Source organism: Hyperoodon ampullatus (genome assembly GCF_949752795.1).
Source record: "Hyperoodon ampullatus genome assembly, chromosome: 3".
In the NCBI taxonomy this organism is placed as follows: domain Eukaryota; kingdom Metazoa; phylum Chordata; class Mammalia; order Artiodactyla; family Ziphiidae; genus Hyperoodon; species Hyperoodon ampullatus.
The window spans coordinates 45,119,182-45,140,983 of record NC_136916.1 but is presented as its reverse complement, the minus strand read 5'-3'; the positions used below and the strand labels follow the sequence as shown (position 1 = coordinate 45,140,983).

Here is a 21,802-nt window from a genome sequence, read left to right as displayed (position 1 = left end):
TATTGCAAATAAGCAGATGAAAAGATGGTCAATATCAGTATTTAGGAAAGTGCAAATTAAAACCACAAGGAGATATCACTACACTTATTTGAATGGCTAAAAGTAAAAAGTCTAATTGTACTAAGTGTTGGAAATGTACAAACACTTTGGAAAGTGGTTTGGCAGTTTTAAGAAATATTAAACGTACATATTACATGACCCAAGGAAAATAAAAGAATATGTCTACACAAAATCTTGCAAACAAATATTCACAGAAACCTAATCTCGAAAAAATATCCAAATTTACCCCCTAACCTTAACCCTAATCCTAACAGATGAATGGATAAACATTTTGTGGTGTATCTATATAGCAGAATATTACTTAGAAATAAAAGGAGATGAAGTATTGATACCCACAACCACCTGGATGAACCTCAAAATAGTTGTAATTAGTGAAAGAAATTAGACAAAGAAATGTACATAATATATTATTCCTTTATACAAAAGGATAAAAATTTCTAACTAATTTGTAGTATTAGAAAGCAGACCATTGGTTGCCTGGGGTGGGTTACATAAGGCACACAGAAACTTATTGGGGTTACGGATATCTTTATTATCTTGATTGTGGTGATGGTTTCATGGTTAGATGCATATGTCAAAACTAATGAAATTTTTAACTGTATTCAGTTATACCTCAATACATCTATTTAAAAGGGAGAGAGAGAGAGAGAGACCCACACTGAAAGATCTGAAAATACTGTGCTTAATAGTTTTCAGTTTCAATGAAATAGAAACACCTGGAAAGCCACTTCATAAAATTAATCTTTAAAATGTGAAGACGTATCACTCAAAGAAATACTCTAGTACATCAGTTAATCAATGGAGTAGGAACAGAGAGAACAGAACGAATTACACATATGGATTTACTTTAATGTATTCATTAATTCAACCAATATATATGCCTGGATACATACTAGTGTACTAAATAAAACAAATCCTTCCCCTCATGTTTACTTTCTGAAATTATTATAAATTGTTATCAAACTTGAATAAGCAAATGCTTGCAATATTTTTTTAGTCAAAATAACCATGAATACTTCATTCAATTAATTATTTATATCAATCATCTTAGATATAATAAACAAGAAAGATATAAAAATAAGACCTATATTTTTAAATCATCCGTTCTCTTGCCATTACCTTCAAAATAAAACCCAAAACTTGTTTTAGCTGGACATGTCCTTCACAAACTGACCTGTGCCTTCATACTCTGGTGTATACAAACCACACAAGGGATACTTTATTAATAATGCAGACTTCTGTGCCAAATTCAGATTTTAACTCCGTAGATTTGGGATGGAGCTCAGAATCTGCATTTGCAACTATCAGCCTATTTGATCCTAATAGTCTAACTACCCAGTGAGATAATTAGTGATGCCTAAATGTGATGACACATTGCACAATTAAAGAAACATGCATGAATGGAAATCTCACCAAATTACACAAATGCAACATTGGCCACTAAGAACACACCTTGCTATCTAGGTGAGTTCACTTAAAATATAGATTTAATTAAATGAGAAACAAAATGCAATGATCCTTTGTAAGTAAAAAATTTTTAGAACATCTTCAAAATCTGAGCAAATACAATCATAAAGCATAGAGTCCCAACAGAGGGAAAGCATTCAGCTTTATTAGAACTAGATTTTCATTGGAACAAAAGTGACTCCAAACCCTGACACTATAAACAAAAATAAAAAGCAAGACAAAGACATTTCTCTTCTTTCCTTGTGTCCTTGCTCATTTCTATACTTAGTAGACTTAATTTAGCTCATAATTTAAAATTTATTTTTGCCATAAGTAAATGCATTCGCTCCACTTCCTTTAACACAGTCACAAAAAAGTAACTAAAATCTTTGTATATCTTTAATGGTATATGATTAAGGATGATTCTGGGGAACTTTGATTCCATGATTTTATAATGTTTTTTTTTTTTTTTTTTTTTGCGGTATGCGGGCCTCTCACTGTTGTGGCCTCTCCCCTTGTGGAGCACAGGCTCCGGATGCGCAGGCTCAGCAGCCATGGCTCACGGGCCCAGCCGCTCTGCGGCATATGGGATCCTCCCGGACTGGGGCACGAACCCGTATCCTCTGCATCGGCAGGCGGACTCTCAACCACTGCGCCACCAGGGAGGCCCCTATAATGTATCTTTTAATAGTCATATCCTGAATATTTGGTAAATGTAAAGAATTCATTTGATTAAAAATAAAATCCTTTCATATAACTTTTAATTAACATTTCTCAGCAGATGTTTGTTTTCATTCCATTCTCATTAATCAACTGACCTACCCCAGCCCGAGGGCACAGGCTTAAAACAAGTTATTGATGTCCCTATCTTTAGAAAATCTACTGTATCTTCAAGAAAGATTCAAAGAATGAATGAGAAAACATATCTAGCCCACAAAGCTGTCCAGGAGGAACTGAGGACATGCCATATGTTAAAAGAGAGGATATAGTCCTGAGCTATCGGAAGAGAATAAGAGAAAGTCTCTACAGATTGTCATCATGATACACTCTGGCATCAGGCAGAAAAGGTGGATATAAGGGGAAAAGAAAGAAGAAAGTGTAAAGGTAAACCTAACGATGCTGTCATTGCCTATCAAAGAGAGGAATACTTTCTCCACATTTAGAAGAAATTCAGGGCAGGTGAAAATGGGTGGTGAAGAAACAGGAAAGGATAAAAATTGGAATACTTACAGGTATTTCTTCTATAATTGGAATTTCAATTGTATTCCACACAAGCTTTTTGACCCTAACTGTCTTGACCAGTACAAAAAATTAGAAATAATACAACCAGTTCTCCATATTAAGCCTGAATGTACGTCATGGTTTGTCTATTTCTGCTATTCCTGCTGCCCACAGGTTTTCAGGTATGACCAACATGTCAGGATATTCTCTCCATTACCAGATTGCAAATGCCCTACAGGCAGAGTCAGCTGTTATTTTGGTTGCATAGCTCTAGACATGTGGGTGTGAAGTAAATCCTAAATGTGCAACATTAAAGGTGGACTGGATCTTGGAAATTATCTGGTAATATATCCTTATTTTATATATGAGGAAACTGAGACCCAGGGCAATTAGATAATTTGCCCAAGGTCTCATAGCTAGTGTTAAGTTGATAAGTTGATTTCAGAGTCTTCTAGAACAGCCACGAATTTTAATTCATCTGCCTTGCCAACCTGCTCATAATTTATAAATTCTATGCATGGAGGCAAAGGCTTAGGTTATTTGAGAAAATGGACTTGTTCTCTTAAATACAGCACTAAATTTGTTACATCTAGCATACACAACTATTTTGAAAGCAAGTTTTTTTGAAAAATCCTTACTATTAATAAATTCATGGTGGAATATGTTAATACTAACTCTTTAACATTCTTTTTAGTTTTGGGGGATTGCATTTTTTTTTTCTTTTAAGGCAATGAAAGAAGCCAGTGGAAAGAAGAAATTTTTCTACATCAAATAAAAATAAATTTGTGGGAAATATTTGTCTCCATATCCAAGTAATCACTCTGTATGGGGCTGAAACTAAAAATTCATAATATCACTGAAGTAATATTTACTGAAAAAAGTAAAAATATACTGCTTTCTATAGCTTGATTTTGGAAAAGTTTGTCATTGTCATGAGAGTATAAGCCATACTTCAAATATTTTGTTTTCTTAACTTTAGTGGAATAAAATTCATTTATTACCAAAACAGTGTACTTACTGATTCAGGACAGGAGTGTAGGCAGTTTTATCCTCATCAATAATCGTGACCATCAGTGTAATAAGTTGGGGCCAAAAATCCAAATTCTTGTTGGTTGGTCCCTGATCTTCCCGAGGAACGTCCCGTTTCTTACTCTGCTCACAAGGTCACGCAACATGCAAAAGAAAAGTTTAAATGGTATGACTTTAGTTAGATGTCACTGTCAAACAGGAGGATCAGAGAAAAGGGGTAATGGAACAACTCTCAGAGCATGCCAGCCAAAGCTATTAAATTCAGGTTTCCTCTCTTCATTGAATGCATCCTATAGGGTAAAGTCACAATGGCCAGGCTTGAATTCCTAAATACTTTGGTTCTGGAATGGACGTTTCTCTTCCTCTACTGCAGTTCACGACCTTAGGAATTATTATTGTAGAAATTATCCCTTTAATGTGGCTTCTTCCAAGGCAAAAGGTTGAATTCTGTTTGTACAATGATATGTGTGTGTGTGTTGTATATAAAATTTGTCCTGCCTAAATATTTTGTCCATAGTCACACTGGTAGTAAAGTGGGCTGAACTCAAGCAAGACTGCCTGGTTACAAAGCCAGTACTGTTAAATACGACAGTATATACAAGTTGCATGAATGGTCTGGAACTCTCTCATTCCACTCACAAATGTATCTAGTTAACAAAAACTTAGTAAGTCTTTATTTTTTGTGCATGTATGTGTATTTAAATCATATTGGAATCCTTCTTGATTTACCATACTGAATGAATTCTCCACTCTCACCTCTAGGAAGAGTGTTGCCTTGATGATCTAAATTTACAGTGAGATTAACAGAGTATAATAACAAATTTGAATGTTTAACATATAAACTTCATATTCAACAAGCACAATTCCTTTGAACACACAAATAAATTATTCTGGTCAGTTTATTTGGTGGGCATTCTTATAACACTTCTTTCACATTTTCTTTTTTAAATTAGGCAAAAAAAGATAAAGATGAGACAATTTTCATTCAAGTATATGACTCAGTGGGAAGCATATTGTTTCCTTGACTGTTTTTGCTAAATTATTTATAATCTTATATATACAGGATATCTGAAAGTTCCAAGGTGTAGCTCAGGAAATTTAAGGGCTCTCATACAAAAGGTGGATTAGATTTTACTTGATCCAATCTTTTGCCCTATCCAACTACCATGTCTTTTCCAAAGAACAGCCACCCTCTGCTAAATGGTTGTATGCTTATCCTCTAATGCTGCCCAAGACAGGCAACCAGATTTGGATGAGTCATCACACTATTATTATTCTCACTTAAGTTAAAATATAACCCTGTACTAAATCCATTTACTGTTAGAGACCTCATATACGGACTATAATGCACCTTTAGGGACTTTAATTTTCCTAGGGTGCTTCCAAATGCTGTTGATTTACCTTTAAGTTCAAAATTTAACAGATACTATAAGTTGAAGAGCTAAAATAGTCAAAAAATTAGTGGCTAGGACAAATTACTTCAAATTGCCAGAATGAACTATAAGCAGTCTCCAAAGGATCTTAAGAATCTTATATATCTGGTCCCTGAGAACCACTTGAAACTCTGGCAGCCTTCCTCTTTTAATTCCTTAGGTACACCAAGGCACAACAGAAGATATTTAATAAGAAAAAGGCAGCAAAAAAGGCTTACAAATGTCTGACTTTGCCTATTATTAAGTTACATTTTCTATTGAAATTTATCTTTCTTTTATGAACAGGAAATTATTATGGTCACAATAACGTAATTATTTATTCATTACATTAAGCTCAATAGATTTCCTTCTCTATGATGTAGTTAGAAAGCCAGAGAACCTGGTGAGTTGTGAAGATTGTAAGTATAATTAGTTCTGATGGCCATGGTGGACTATATGAGAATACTATCATTAATCATCTTGATGTGTATATAGCCGAACTATATGCCTAACGTTTCAAGTAATGTGATTAAATAAAAATAAATGACTACTGATGACATGTCTAACACCCGAGTCACTTACCATCATTCTACAAAGAGTGATCTGGGAAAGGGGAGAGACCAAAGTAGTTGAATATACATTAATTCCAAAGTCCCTTAGCTGTCACAGATTACTTTTTTATGACATCAGAGGATTACAGTTGGTAATGTTTTTTGCATAAAATTCTGTATGCAGCATCAGAATAAACCAAACTTGATGCTGAGTCATGAAGTTTTTACATACCACATATCAGTATCATAAATCATGCTTTATGTATTTTACTAGTGCATTTGAATAAACTGCATGTTTGAAACATGTAGTACAACCATTATATGAGAATACTTACCTGACTGCTTAGGAACTCAGTTTTTCTAAGTAACACTTTATGAATACTTAAGAAGTCTACTGGGGCATTTGAAATTGTGGTTGGAAAAATTAAGATAATGGCAGTAGAAATTCTGAAAGCTAGTAATAAGTGTATTAATATTTACTAAAACCCCTATGAATTAATATGTATCACAAGAAAATTTTAATAAAATATATTTATGTTATATAAAAGTATAATATATATTAACCTCATTAATAACAAACAAAATACAATAGGTTTATAAAGCTATGACTTAGTATGTCAATCTTAATATGGTCATTGTTATTATAGGGTCTAAAATTATTTTGTTAATAGATAATTGAGGAAAGAGATATGAAAGAAAGACTGTGAAAGTATAATGGGGACAGAAATTTTTAAAAGTAGAAAGTCACCAGGGTGTAGGATCAGCTGAAAAAACTTCTAGTCAGCATATTTATAAAGGATATTTCAATACAAAAAGCTTGTACAGACAAGCTGATAAGATGTACATTATACTTTCACAATATCAAAGAAGAAAATATGAAGATACTCCATTAAGAAGAGATCAATATACAGAGAGAACAATTATATGTAAAAAAGTGTTGAAATAACAGATTATATCTTAATGGTAGTAGGACTTAGCAACACTTCTAAGGTTGCTACAACATATTTCTGTTCCATCCCATGTATTTGTTCAATAAGCATATAATTTTGAAATACCTCCTCTAAGGAGCTGGCCAGACAAGGGTTAGGGGGAGATATTTGGTAGAGTAATGAAGTGGGATGTTTAAATGCAAAAGCACATGACACTAATTGGGAAATTACTAGCAATGTGAGGCTGCAGGCTTTTGACAAATTTCTCTAACATTAGTTCTACTGGATATTAGTGAGTATCACACACACACACACACACACACACACGCATGCACGCGCACACACACACACACACGGTCCATGCTCAAATTGAGGAAATTTTGCTTAAACGAAGTTAAATACGTTATTTCCAGACTTCTTGTAGTAAGCTAACGTACATTGTGATTCTCTAAGATGGTGGTTCTCAAACTTCAGTGTTTCTCAGCATCACTGGGCAGGCTTGCTAAAACACAGATTGGTAGGCTCTACCACCAGAGTTCCTGATTCAGTAGGTCTGGGGTGAAGCTTGAGAATTTGCATATATAATAAAGTCTCAAGTAATTCTGGTGCTGTTGGTCCTAGGGCCAACTTGAGAGTCTTCTACTCCCCTCCTATTCCCCACATCCCATCTTGTAAAATATTCCACAGAAAAAGTGTCCCTCTGAGTATACTTTGGGAAACAAAAGGCTAGAGAGATGCAGGGGTCAAATACTGAAAGACCTTTTGTGTTATATGAAGGGATTTGCATTTAAACTAAATTTGATGAGGACTATTATATGATTTTTAACACGGGAACACTTAATTACAGTTGTGTTTTTAAAAAATGATTTGGCAGTAGCAGGAAGTTTAATAAATTAAAACTTATGAAATAGTCAATAAATAAAATTGATAGGTTTATGAAAATACCTATGAAATAGTTAGGTAAAATTAATAGAACTCATTATGTAAATGGTGAGAAAGAAGAGAGAGAGGGAGAAGTCAATGGAACTATCCAGAAGGTAATTAGGTAAACCAGCCTGGAGTTTAGAAAGCACTCTGGACTACTCATATAGGTTGAAGAATTCCAGGATGTATGTGGTAGCTGAAATTACAGAGTAAACAAGTTTACTCAAAGAGAGAGAGAGAAGACTACATGGCTAGAGGCAAAACCTTGGGGAGAAAGTCTAAAAGAGAATAACATTTTATGAAAGAGGGGCATAGATGGGGGAGTGAGGCCCCTGTTGAAATGGGAGAAAATAGGATCCAGAGTAAATGTTGGAGGATTAGACTTGAATGTAAATGAAGAGCAAGGCTTCCTCTGAGTCAGGCAATAAAGAATCTTGCAGATAAGTCTTGTTGATGGTGAGAAAGGACAGCTAGAAATTTATATCCTGAGAGAAGAGGAGGAGTAAAGAGCAAAAGTTTGAAACAACCTCTGCAAGGAATGAAAGTGGGCCTTGAGTTGGACCCAGAGTGGCCCTGCCAGGGAGCTGGGGAGCGCTGTTGAGGGTGGGTCCCTGCACTTACAAGGATGCTACTCTGGACCATCATGAGTTTCCTCCAGGACTGGATTCAGAAGTCAAGGAAACAGAGTGTTGGATTTAATACTGGAGGGCAATGAAGTAGGAAAAGGATTTAAGTGTTTGACCAGAATGGTTGGAGTGTTGGAACAAATATATTTTATGGTCCAGAGGAAGGAAGAAGAGAAATGGGAGGGAAGTTGGAGGAGTAGATATAGAAAAAGGAGGGAGGAGAAAGGAAGGACAGCAGATTGTTGGAGAAGGATGTTTGTGTTTAGGCATTCAGACCATGGCAGGGCAGGAATAGAGATCACGTAAAGGGCTCTAGAGTGGAGGTCGAGAAGAGCTGAGGAAAATGATACCTCAGGTAAGATAAGGAAGCTGTAGTAACTCTAAAAAGAACTTACAGAATTTGTGTGCATGTGAGCAGGTGACTGCTGCACTGTACATAGAAAGATGGTCTTCTTTCAAGGTAAGTGATGGCTGAAAGTTTTGGCAACAAGGCTTATAGATGGTAGGAATTTGGAAAATCAGGACAGCATGAATATAAAGACACAGAAGAAAATGAAATAGAGGTGAGCCTGAGTATTATAAAAGAAATAAACTTTAAATTATAACAAAAGGCTAGCAAAGTAAACTAATATTAAAATATGAACTAGATAGCTCTTTTATAATAAGTTTGCAACATCCTCTGACTCTGAGTTGGCTGTATGTCTTCTCATACTTCGGAGATAAGGACATCTTAGCCCTAGCAGTTCACAGGTTAGAAAAATTGGAACTTTGTTACTGGTTTTGGAAGCAGAACATAAAGTTTCAAATGCTCAGGGGATTTGAGATCTTTATGAAGAGCAACGTGGACAGTTTATCAGCCAGGAGAAAGGAGGACATTCATACTGGCCTTCACTTAGGCAGGATTAGATACAGTTTCTCTAGGTACCCTTCCCTCAGCAGGTGGAACATTTTTTACATCAGTGGAGACATGCTTCTTGCTTCTCTCTCCAAAATATTATTGCCTTTCCTTTATTGTCTAATAACATCTCTACCATCTCCAAAAACAGCAACAGAGGTATCTTTTTAACTCATTCCACGGTCAGTTCTGACAACAGACTTGCAGCCTTGGAGACTGAATATACAAATGAACAATGGCCAGACCACATATGAGAGAAATCTGACCCACAATCTCCAGAAAAAACAGTTTGGGAAACCAACCCAAAATCTCTGCAAGTCGGCCCAGAATGATCAGGACTTGATCAATGACTGACAGTTTCCTTATATTTTACCCTGACTTCTAACTCAGGACCAAGCATTGAAAGCCAAATATGTCCCCCAAATCATGCACACAAGATGCCTTCTTCTAGCTAGGTGACTCCCAGTTTCCCCAGGCCAACAAGCTCCGATCATATTAGACCTGAAACCTTCCCTGCTGTTTTCACTATAAAGCTTTTCCACTTCCCTGTCTGCTGTTGAGTCTCAGCCAAATAAAAGTGATGTTGGCCGCCTTCGCTGTTTGAGCAAGATCTGAATAAATAGCCTCTGTCTCTTGTCATTTGGGTGGTCTTCATTGATTTTCAAATATCAAAGCCAAACATTAAAATCCTGATTTCAGAGATGAAGAAACTGAGGGTTACCTTATTTCTGTCCGCTTCTTCTTCACTGAAAACAGAACACGTAGACCACATTAAAAAACGTATAGCTTTGGTTTTCTCTTTAGATCCTCAACTCCAAGCCCTGGTTACATAGTTTATAGACACAGATGACAACCATTACCTCCCACTAATAATAATGGGCTGATTTTTATGCTGAGTTATATATCTTGAATGAGAAAGAATGCTTTCAGAAAATAAAATTATGGATGCTTATGTGAAATCCCTGCACAGGTCCTGCATTCTTGAGACTCTCACAACTGCTCAGCATTCATCTGCAGTTTGAGAGTTATAGGCACAAGGAGGGTTTGGTTCTAAGTTACTTGCCACTTGTTTTCCCCCCAGTTTTAGAGCTTTCTTTTTTTTTTTCAACCATTTTTTGAAGTATATTTAATTTACAATGTTGTGTTAGTTTCAGGTGTACAACAAAGTGATTCGGTTGTATGTATATATATGTATAACTTTATAACTTGTAATAACCTATAAAGGAAACTTTAGTAAGAACTTTGGGGACATTGGATACTGATGAATGATGAAAGAGTATTAATTAACAAAGCTCCATAAATTAGAAGTTTGGGATTAACATTAAAAAATAGATATAGATAGGATATCTATTCTTTTTCACATTTTTTCCATTACAGTTTATTACAAGATATTGAATATAGTTCTCTGTGCTATACTGTAGGTCCTTGTTGTTTATCTATGTTATATATAGCAGTGTGTATATATTAATTCCAAACTCCTAATTTATAGAGCTTTCTTAATTGATACTGCTTTATAATCAGTATCCAATGTCCCAAAAGTTCTTACTAAAGTTACTAGCTAATCCTTACAGTTCATATAACTGCAGTCATTTTATCTGCTTCTCCCAATTAGTGTTGGTTTAATTCCATTCAACTTTGGGCAGGATGGACAACCAGACATGGACATAATAGGAGTGAAGTTCCAACACTTCATAGACTCCCACTCTACTTGCCCAAATATAGGAAACCATCAAAATGACACTATAGTGTCCAGAATGACTTCACTAAAATTGCTTATCCTGGTAATTCCAGAAGGCTACATCCTTGTTTGACTGATTACACTTAGGGAAAATGATGTGAGTCTCTGATCAAGGTGTGAAGGGGTAGATAGGAAATTTAAAAAGCAGGATGTTAAAATATTTCAGGGAGGCTTGTACCTAGAAGAGGAAGAAAATAAACGAAGAGAAAGATTGTTACGCTGTATTAACTGTATGTGAGAAACTTGGTCACCACACTGAAGAATTCTACAATTCTTTGTCAGCTCAGACAAAGGTAGTCAACTGGATTCCAGGGTCTTGCACTTGGAGTAAAATCAAGGAGACGGTCCACAGGCAAGATAAGAGAGGAAGAGATACAGAAGTTTAAATCAGTGAAGAAGTAAACGCAAATCTTTTTTGCTCACTTCTTAACAGCCAAGAACTCACAGACCTACCCACACTGCTATACTTCTTCTGTTCTTGAGTCACAGTGTAGTACTGAAAAGGCTACCGAAACATTTACTGCAATTTCTGCATTCTACAGATGAGGCAACAGCCTGACAGATGAGGAAACTGAGCCTGACACAAATTACTCAGCTAAATGGCAGAAGACAGAGTTGGATTTTGTTTGCTAAGGCATAAAGAAGCAAATTAAGTTATTGATCAGCAGGTTCATGACCCTTCCCTCTAATTAAAAAGTTTGAAAATGACTGCTAAATGGAAGCATTAGTATTTGTAACTGATGACCTAAGTCTCCTTACACATCTTAAGAGCTAAGATAAATGGGACATCCATTTTAAGGTGGTGCCAATATTTCCCATTACTTATTGAAAAAAATTTTTTTTTGCCTTTGGCAAAGTTTATTTCATCTCTTACTTAGACCATTTGCAACTTTGTCACCTTTTTATCTACCTAATACTTCAAGGTTTTTCCACTATTAATCTTAAATGCCTTCTTCACCACTGAATTTTACTGACATATAGTAAGTCACTTAAACTTGGTCATGAATGGGAGAGACTCTGGGAAGTTATTCTGAATGAGGCTTAGTGCCTGGATTCTCTAATGAGCTGGATTGTGATCATACACATAATGAATAGCCCTGAGTATTCTGGTTATGTGTGAGTCAACCTGAGTTTACTTTCATCACAAAGTTGTGCCATTGTTGCTTTCTGGGCTAACTGGGGCAGAGTCTAAATTCCAGTTGCCATAATTAATTGTATAGCTAGCTTTTAAAATCCATAGCAAAAATGCTTTGGAACAATGTGAATTGTAACTTTTGCAGAGAACTTAAAAGAAACATACCAAGCAGTGAAATCTGAGACTATATGCAAAGCTGCCACTGCCCAGTGTTTTTCTAAGTCTGGTCCATAGATCACCTACATCAGAATCACCTGGGTTTCTTATTAGAAATACATACACTTGATTCTAGAGTCCCTGTTGCAGACCTACTAAATTAAGATAACTAGAGTTATGCCTGGGAGTCTGGACTTAACACGTACAGCTCTGCTCTTCCGAAATCCTCACATCCATAGGTAGAGTTCACTACTAAATAGTCAGTAAGTCAGTTAAAAATAGGCCTGTTTTTTTTTTTAAAGGAAGGATGATACAGCTCTTCCTGGATGCCAATGTCAGTAGTAGGTTGCTAGATTTTGCATTCTGTGTGATAACAAAAGACTTCTCTTTTATCTTTACATATGACAAATTTCCAACTACATAGTTCTCTAATTTTAAGAGGAGGTGGAGTAACTTATTGGATATTTATGTAGTGCCCATTCCAGGTGTTGATAGATTGCTACGCTAATCCCTTTGTAACACATTACTTTTTAAATTAAGAGTCACTAGGAAATTACTGTTATACCCAAATAACTTAATTTACTGTTGCTAGTTGAGAACAAAAAAATTGAGCCCCTAGTGGTCTTAATAAGAGTAATTACTAAAAACCAAAATATGTTAATATGGTTAGAAAAAAACAAGGAATTTCCATATACTAGAATATTGTATTTGTATTACAGCAAAACAGAATCTTCACTGGGTCCTTTCAGCTTCAGTAAGTCTGAGATATCCTGACACTTAAATTTATGGTAAATGCTCTGCTAATTGACAAGGTTCTTGTTCAAATTCTGAGAGATGTGTAAGACAGTTTCTTGAACATAAAATATTACTATTTTAATGGATAAACTAATAGTTTTCCCCTTTGCCCTTTACATAAATTAAACTTGCATTAAAAAGAAAAAAAATGTAATAGGTCACATCTAGAAGGCATTTATTTTCAATTTAAGATATTACATATTTAAGAGAACTAGTAGTACTGAGACCAAACTCAGGAGTACGATGAGAGATGACTTCAAATACATGATGGACTGTGGTATAGAAAGAGATTAGAAGAGAAATTGGATTTGTCTTGCATGGTCAAGAAAATAAAACTAGTACTTGTGAGTAAAACTTTCAATAGAGAAGATTTTAGTACAACATAAGGAAAAAATGTCTAAATATCAGATATCTACAAATGTTATAAACCTCCAGCCATCTAAAGCTATACAAGAAATCCTTTGTCCATGTTGTATCTAAAAATTGACCACAATCTCTGAGTTTCTTTTTAATATACTGTCTATGATTATACTCCAGTAACTACATTCACAGAGATGAACACATGTTTTGAGCACTTGATGGGATGTTGGTTACAAATACATGTTACTTTTTTTATAACCTTATTGATGTGCAATTGATATACAAAAACTGCATTTATTAATGTACACAGTTTGATGAGTCTGAATATATGTATACATCCACGATAGAATCACTAAAAACAAGGTTATAAACCTAGCCATTGCCTCCAAAAGTTTCCTTGTGTCCCTTTCCTCCCACCCCTTTCCCCTGTAGTAAGAATACTTAACAGGAGCCCTATCCTCCCAACAAATTTTTAAATTCACAATATCATATTATTAACTACAGGCACTATGTTGTATAGCAGATCTCTAGAACCTGTACAACTGTAACTTCATACCCATTGAATATATGACTACTATTTTAAAAGGGTCAAATACACTGTGGCAGAGAAAGGATAGCTGTTCACCAGATCTGTTTCCCCTTTTCCTTGAGTACACAGCTAGACTACTGTGGAGGATTTAAGATGCCTTTAAATTCTTTGATAATCCTTTCATAAAACGTATGCCTATATTTCCTTACCTTGAATATGGGTGACTTTGACCAAAAGAATATGGCAGAAGTGACCTATCTCTGTGTCGAGGCTGATGTTTTAAGAAACTGGCAACTCCCAATTCCTATTTCTTGGACCACCTGCTCTTAAAATCCAGCCACTAAATTGTGAGGACACCCAAGTAGCCCCATGGAGATGTCCATTTGGAGAAGAACGAATAGACCTGGTGCAGTTCCCAGCTGACAGCCAGAATATCTTGCTAGCCATATGAGTAAGCCTCTGGGAAGTAGATTCCCCAGCTCCAGTCAAGCCAAACCAGTTGAAGCCACACAGAGCAGAGATGAGATTTTGACACTCAGACCTACCCACATGACAGACCTGTGAGCAAAATAAGCTACTATTACAGTTTTAAACCACTATGGTTTATGGTGGTTTGTTAACTAGAATAGAATTTAATGCTGGAAGTGGGGTATTAATGTTAAAAACCTAAAACCTATGGCATTGATTTAGGATTGAATGGTAGGCAGAAGCTAGAAGGGCTTCAAGGATATCGTTAGTGAAATTGGAAGACATGCTTGTGAGAACCTGAAGGACACTGAGGAAACTGTTATTTTAGGCCAGATAAAAGGTGACTCCTGTTACTTAGCAGGGAAAATTTGTCAACACTGACACCTACAATAAATACAGAAAGTAGAAAATGTGAGCTGGTGGATTTGGCAGAATAATGAATCTGTCGAGTGGTTTCTCAAAGTCATGTAGAATAACATAAAGCTGGAAAGAGAGATGAGATAAAAAGAAATGAATTATTTTCCAAGCAGAATTCCAAGGAAATATGAAGGAACCAGGACATTCTGGGTTCAAAATGAAAACTTTCTCATCCTTAATCTCCCCAGAACACAAGACTTTCAATGTGAGAAAGAGTTTCAGGAAACATATCAAACCCAGGGTACTTTACTATTATGACTCTACAGACGTGCAAAGATGTCTAGGTCCAAAGCAAGCTTCGTGAGCGAGTTCTGAATATTTAAAGTGTATGCAATACAGCAGAAGCAAGAAGAACTACAATCCTGCAGCCTGTGGAACAAAAACCACATTCACAGAAAGACAGACAAGATGAAAAGGCAGAGGGCTATGTACCAGATGAAGGAAAAGATAAAACCCCAGATAAACAACTAAATGAAGTGGAGATAGGCAATCTTCCAAAAAAAGAATTCAGAATAATGATAGTGAAGATGATCCAGGACCTCAGAAAAAGAATGGAGGCAAAGATCGAGAAGATGCATGAAATGTTTAACAAAGATCTAGAAGAATTAAAGAACAAACAGAGATGAACAATACACTAACTGAAATGAAAAATACCCTAGAAGGAATCAATAGCAGAATAACTGAGGCAGAAGAACGGATAAGTGACCTGGAAGACAAAATGGTAGAATTCACTGCTGCTGAACAGAATAAAGTAAAAAGAATGAAAAGAAATGAAGACAGCCTAAGAGACCTCTGGGACAACATTAAATGCAACAATATTCGCATTATAGGGGTCCCAGAAGGAGAAGAGAGAGACAAAGGACCAGAGAAAACATTTGAAGAGATTTTAGTCAAAAACTTCCCGAACATGGGAAAGGAAACAACCATCCAAGTCCAGGAAGGACAGCGAGTCCCATACAGGATAAACCCAAGGACAGAGATGCTGAGACACATAGTAATCAAACTGGCAAAAATTAAAGACAAAGAAAAAGTACTGAAAGCAACAAGGGAAAAATGACAAATAACATACAAGGGAACTCCCATAAGGTTAACAGCTGATTTCTCAGCAGAAACTCTATAAGCCAGAAGGGAGTGGCATGATCTACTTAAAGTGATGAAGGGAAGAACCTACAACCAAGATTACTCTACCCAGCAAGGATCTCATTCAGATTCGATGGAGAAATCAAAAGCTTTACAGACAAGCAAAAGCTAAGAGAATTCAGCACCACCAAACCAGCTCTACAACAAATGCTAAAGGAACTTCTCTAAGTGGGAAACACAAGAGAAGAAAAGGATCTACAAAAACAAACCCAAAACAATTAAGAAAATGGTCATAGGAACATACATACCAATAATTATCTTAAATGTAAGTGGATTAAATGCTCCAACCAAAAGACACAGGCTCACTGAATGAATTACTTAGTCATAAAAAGGAATGAAATTGGGTCCTTTGTAGAGACGTGGGTGCATGTAGAGACTGTCATACAGAGTGAAGTAAGTCAGAAACAGAAAAGCAAATATCGTATATTAACGCATATATGTGGAACCCAGAAAATGGTACAGATGAACCGGTTTGCAGGGCAGAAATTGAGACACATAAGTAGAGAAAAAAATGCATGGACACCAAGGGGGGAAAGCAGCAGGGGGGGGGTGGTGGTGGTGTGATGAATTGGGAGATTGTGATTGACATGTATACACTGATGTGTATAAAATGGATGACTAATAAGAACCTGCTGTATAAAAAAATTAAATTAAAAAAAAGGAATATGAAGTCACACACACACAAAATAAATAAAAAAATAAAGTGTATGCAGTAGACTTCCTGAGTATCTTAAGCAAGTTCCTTTCAGAATTTTTGTACTAGAAAAAAAGGGGCTTGTAATAATCTTACAGGTGTGCCTTGTGGTTCCTTTCAACTAACTAGACAAAAAGGCTTCTAAGAATCTTAATTGCATTGTCCTACAGCACATGACTTTTAATCCAAGGTAAAGGTCTGTCTTAGAAAGAAACATGGGTGTTACTTATGTCTAATAGAATGTCCACAGATATTTGAAATAAAGTATTATCAGTTTGGACCTAAAGAGGCTAATGAAAAGAGGGCTTTAGATTCCAAATTTCTACGGGTAGGAAGCAGGCTAGATGTCTACCCAGAGGTTCTTACGGAATAGGATAGATGACTCAAGGGCAAGGCCAAGAACTCAGAGAATGGAGCCAAGAGTCACAGAGAATAACCCCTCGAGAGCAGGATTGGGCCCCAATAAGTAACAGGCAACATGTTTCTGCTTAGATTTCAGAACTTCCATGGACATGAGACTGTCAACTCTCTCCTATTTTTGAACAGAAATGTCTGTTGAAACTTACACTATTTCTATCTCACCATTGTCTATGGGGCATGTGGGAGGTGGCAGACAACTTGGCTCTTTAGTTTCCAGGTATTTAGGTAAAGAGGAGTCACACTTCAGAAACTGGACCCAAGGAGCTTCATCTCTATCTGGATGTGATTTAAAGGAATCCTGAATCTCAAGTATGAGCCTGATGTTGAAATAGCATGCGAATTTGTTAAGTGTTGGAAGGGAGTGCATGAGTACAATTTGCACTTGAGAGAAATGTAAAGAATCCTTGGAAGGCCCACAGGGAAATGCACCAAGGCCTCAAGATAACAGCCTCAGCTAAGTTTCTGGATGACAGTTGTTACCAACTTTCTAGCCATGTGTATAAGTGGACATGGAAGTGGACGCTTCAGGCCCAGCTGAACCACTTAAACTAGTGCTGCACGGAGCAGAGATGAGCCATCCCAGCTGGCCCCCCCCCAAGTTGCAGATGCAGATTCATGAGCAAAATAAATTATTGTTTTTTTCCAGCTGTTGAGATTGGTATTGGTTATTACAGAGCAATCAGATAACCAGAATAACTATATTTCTTAGCCTCCTTTGCAGTTAGTTAGTTGTGGAAATATGACTGAGTTCTAGCCAATAGAATGTGAGCAGAACTGTTTAAGTCTCTAAACCTTCCACTTACAAACCTCTATGCTCTTTTCCCTTCCACTTTTCTATGCAAAACCATAGCCACTTTACTACCATGTTTAAAATGGTAGAATCACAGGATAGAAGGGACTGGATTCGCTAAATTACTGCTTGGAGGAGTGAAGCAGATGCTGTGGACAATAGTGTCACATCTCTTAAGCCCACCACATTTCAACGAAACTATGGTGAGTAATTCCATGTATGATGTTAGGGTCCCACATCAAGCACTTGCTGCAACCTTTCTCTGATTTGCTGCCTGGGCTTTTTATAAAGTCACAGAAGGCTCTTCTGTCACATTCAGGTGTGGCCCAGATGTGTAGAGGAGTCAACAGCTCAGCCTGCATGTATTAATTTCCTAGGGCTGCCGTAACAAATTACCACAGACTTGGTGGCTTAAAACAATAGAAACTTACTCTCTCACAGCTCTGGAACCGAGAAATCCAAAATTAGATCTAATTGGCTTGTTTCTTTCTGCAGGATGCCAGGAAGAATTCCCTCCATGCCTCTCTCCTAGCTTCTGATGACTGGGGGCAACCCTTCATGTTCTTTGGTTTGCGGATGCAATAACTCCAATCTCTGCCTCTATATTCACATGGCCTTCTTCTGTGTATTGCTATGTCTTCTTTTCTGTCTCTTATAAGAACACCTGTCACTGGATTTACTCTAATCTCTAGATGTTGACCTTAGCTACATCTGCAAAGGTCCTTATTCTATATAAGCTCACATTCTGAGGTCCTGGGTGATACCATTCAACCCACCACACTCCCCATCACCCACTGGGACAATTCTGAGGTACGTGCCATGTAATTTCCCAGTGGGCTTCTAAAGGAACAGACCTCAGCTGACCACAGAGATAACCAGCTCATGATGCGCCCTTTATTGCTTTTCTGTATTCTTTATCTCATTTTCCCTATACACTCAACTTCTCTTTCCTGGGATCATGTCTCAGATAAACTACCTACAAGTTCTTCTTTTAAATTCTACTTCCAGAGAACCCCAACTATGACAGGAGCATCCATTTTTACAAACTGTACATGTGAGAATAAAATGTATCACTCCCATTTGAATTTAAGTTTTTTTATCTTACCATCTGCTTTGATCTGTAATAAGACAAGCCCATTTTTTCTTTATAAAATTTAAACTCCCCACTGGTTTTTTTCTATGTTTCAGACGTCATCCACATTTTTCTTTTGTTTCTGTCATTGTTATCTTCTCAAAACCTTTCTGTCCCTAGAGGAATCAGAGAAAGCCTTATGTTTTCTCTTAGGCTTAGCCATTCTTAGATGTTTCAGGAAAGCAATTTTCAGATATTTTATTCTTGAAATTGGCATAAATAATTTCCCTCCAACACTTAAGTTCCTATAGGTACTCATTCATGGAAAAGGAATAGAATTTCTTTGAAAGGAAGCAGTCACTACTAGATACAATGCTGCAGCAATTTGAAGTATACTCAGTGCCTCTTTTCAATGGATTAAGAATTCTCTTAAAGATAGAAATAATAAAGTCTCTCACTCCAAATACAAAAGACCCAAGGAAATCAGATAATCACATGGAGGAAATAAAATTATGTGGTTGAAAAAAAGAGAAATTTTGCTGCTAAGCAGGTGTATGTTTTTTCTACTGTCTTGTAACAAACTGCCACAAGTTTAGCAACTTTAAACAACACATTTATTGTCACTCAGTTTCCATAGGTCAGGAGTCCAGGCATAGCATAACTGGGTGCTCTGTTCAGTGTCCCACAGAGCTGCAGTCAAGGTGCTGCCCAGGGTTGGGATCTTATCTGAGGCTCAGAGTTCTCATGCAAGCCTGCATGGTGTGGCAAAATTAATTTCCTTATATATGTAGAGTCCATGGCAGCTTGATTTTCCAATGTCTCTGACCTCAGAAAAGGCCCAGGCTTCCTTTTAAAGAGCAAACCTGATTAGGTCAGGCCTACCCAGTGTAATACCTCTTTTCATTAATTCAAAGTCAAACTGATCAGGAACCTTAATTACATCTATAAAACCCTTTGCCTTTAACATACAATCTAATCATGGGTTTAGGTTTTTGTTTAGGTTTATGGTTTTTGGCATAGTCTATTGGCTAAAAGCAAGTCACAGATTCTGCCCACAGTTAAGGAAGAAACATTATATAAGAGCATGACTCATTGAGAATTATCTTAGAATTCTGCTAACCTCTGAAGGGTAAAAGTTATTTTAATACTTTATTCAGGAGGAAAATGATATCAAAGACCCTAAGCTTGTCTTCTGAAAGGTAGAAGAGATATTCTGAATAAATCTCTCAATTGCCAGAACTGGGATATTGAATGAAAGTCTGTAATTTGTAAAATATACAGCCATTTTGGAAAACAGCTTGGCATTTTCTAGTAAATTATGAACATATTCCAACTCTCTGTAATTTCACTTATAGGCATATATCCTAGAGAAACCCTTGCATTTATTCACCAGGAGACATATGAAGAAATGTTTAGAGAAACAGTGTTTATAATAGCCACACTTCTCCAAACTGGAAATACTCCAACTCTCCATCATCTATAGAATATATAAATAAATTGTGATTTATTTATATAATGGAACCTCCATGGAGTACTGCAAATGAATGGCCAACTGAATAATGGATACTATGGTACTCTGCTAAGATTCCCTCTTTAGGGCCTCGTACCAATCCTCCTGCTACTGGTAATATTGGCTGCTGAAGGCGTCTAGCTGTGTGCTTCAGTGGGAATTGCCCTCAGAGACAAGAAACTGATTCACCCAAGATTTCTCCTTCTTTCAGAAGGCACCACAGATGACTGGCTTATGCTCTGATACTCAAGTTCAGTTGCTTTGCCTCAACTTTGTCCCTCAAAGCAGGGACAGCTTTGAAGGGCCATCCCTGCACCAGACCTTCCTGTAGGATTGGCTGAGCTCTTGCCATGTAACCACATGGCAAGTCAGCTTCTCCCTCTGCCCGATTCTGCCTTTACCACCTCCTTACAGGTATATTTCTCTAGAGTTGTGCTGTCCAATACAGAATCCCATTAGTTACATGTAGATATTTAAATTTACACCTAAATCAAATTAATTCAAGCACTCAAGTCATATGTAGCTTGTGGCCATGGCTACTACAGGAGGCCGTGTAGATATAGAGCACAGTCACCATTCCATATAGTTCTAATGGACAGCCCTGCTTTAGAGCACTCTTGGGTGAAACTTCTGCATGCAATTCCCCACCTCAGAATCTATTTCCAGGGAACCCAAGCTAAGCTGAACTGTTACACACCCCAGTACATATGAATCTCAAACATAAGGCTAAGGAAAAAGATCATGACAGAAGAACATATTCAATATGATCTCTTTTATATCAATTTAAAAGAAAGTAGTATTAGATATTAACTAATTTAGAGAAATGTTTATATGTAGTGAAACTATAAGGAAAAGCAAAGACATCATTAACATAAGCTTCACCACAGTGGTTATTTCTGGGAACCAGACGCTAACAGGGAAAACTTTTTCTAAATCTGGGCTACAAATACTTAAGTGTCCACCTCATTATTATTTTTTTAAAACATAACTGTTCACTATTGTTTACTTAGGATATTTTTCAAAACAAAAAAATTAAAAAATAATCTGAGCTCTTACGGCAAAGGAGATTGATTCTTTTTGTATTATGTTTAGTTCTATCAGTAAGATAGAACCCACTGATACAACATATTACCATTATTAAAGAGTCTTTTATTTTAAACAAAGCTGTAGTAAAGCCATAGACAGATCCTGCGAGTTCAATAATTACACATGCAAATAAGCTTAGAGACATCAAACAGAATGGTAAGATCTATAATTTAATTACATATTTCTATAATAAGATGTCTTATCCACAATAGACTAGTGAAATAAGAACTGCTGATAAGTCTCAGACCAGCCAAAAAAGTTTTGAGACGAGTTGGGTAAGTTTATTCAATTTGGGAACTTAATAGGGTGCCATGTTGATGGCAAGAAAGGGCAATGAGTAGAACATAAGTTGAATTAGACTTAAGAACTTCTATTCTATACATTCCCTTCAAATGCTTG

The 21,802-nt window shown here is 36.5% G+C and overlaps 1 protein-coding gene across 1 annotated transcript in view; it reads right to left on the bottom strand.

The window, feature by feature from the left end:
- The window catches only part of UNC13C (unc-13 homolog C), a gene marked incomplete at both ends in the record, with an annotated part of 584,133 nt that overhangs the window by 222,491 nt on the left and 339,840 nt on the right, over positions 1 to 21,802 (bottom strand). The window contains one exon of the mRNA XM_079701234.1: positions 3,746 to 3,879. Coding sequence (XP_079557360.1) covers positions 3,746 to 3,879 — 134 coding nt within the window. The remainder of the gene's footprint in view (positions 1 to 3,745; positions 3,880 to 21,802) is intronic.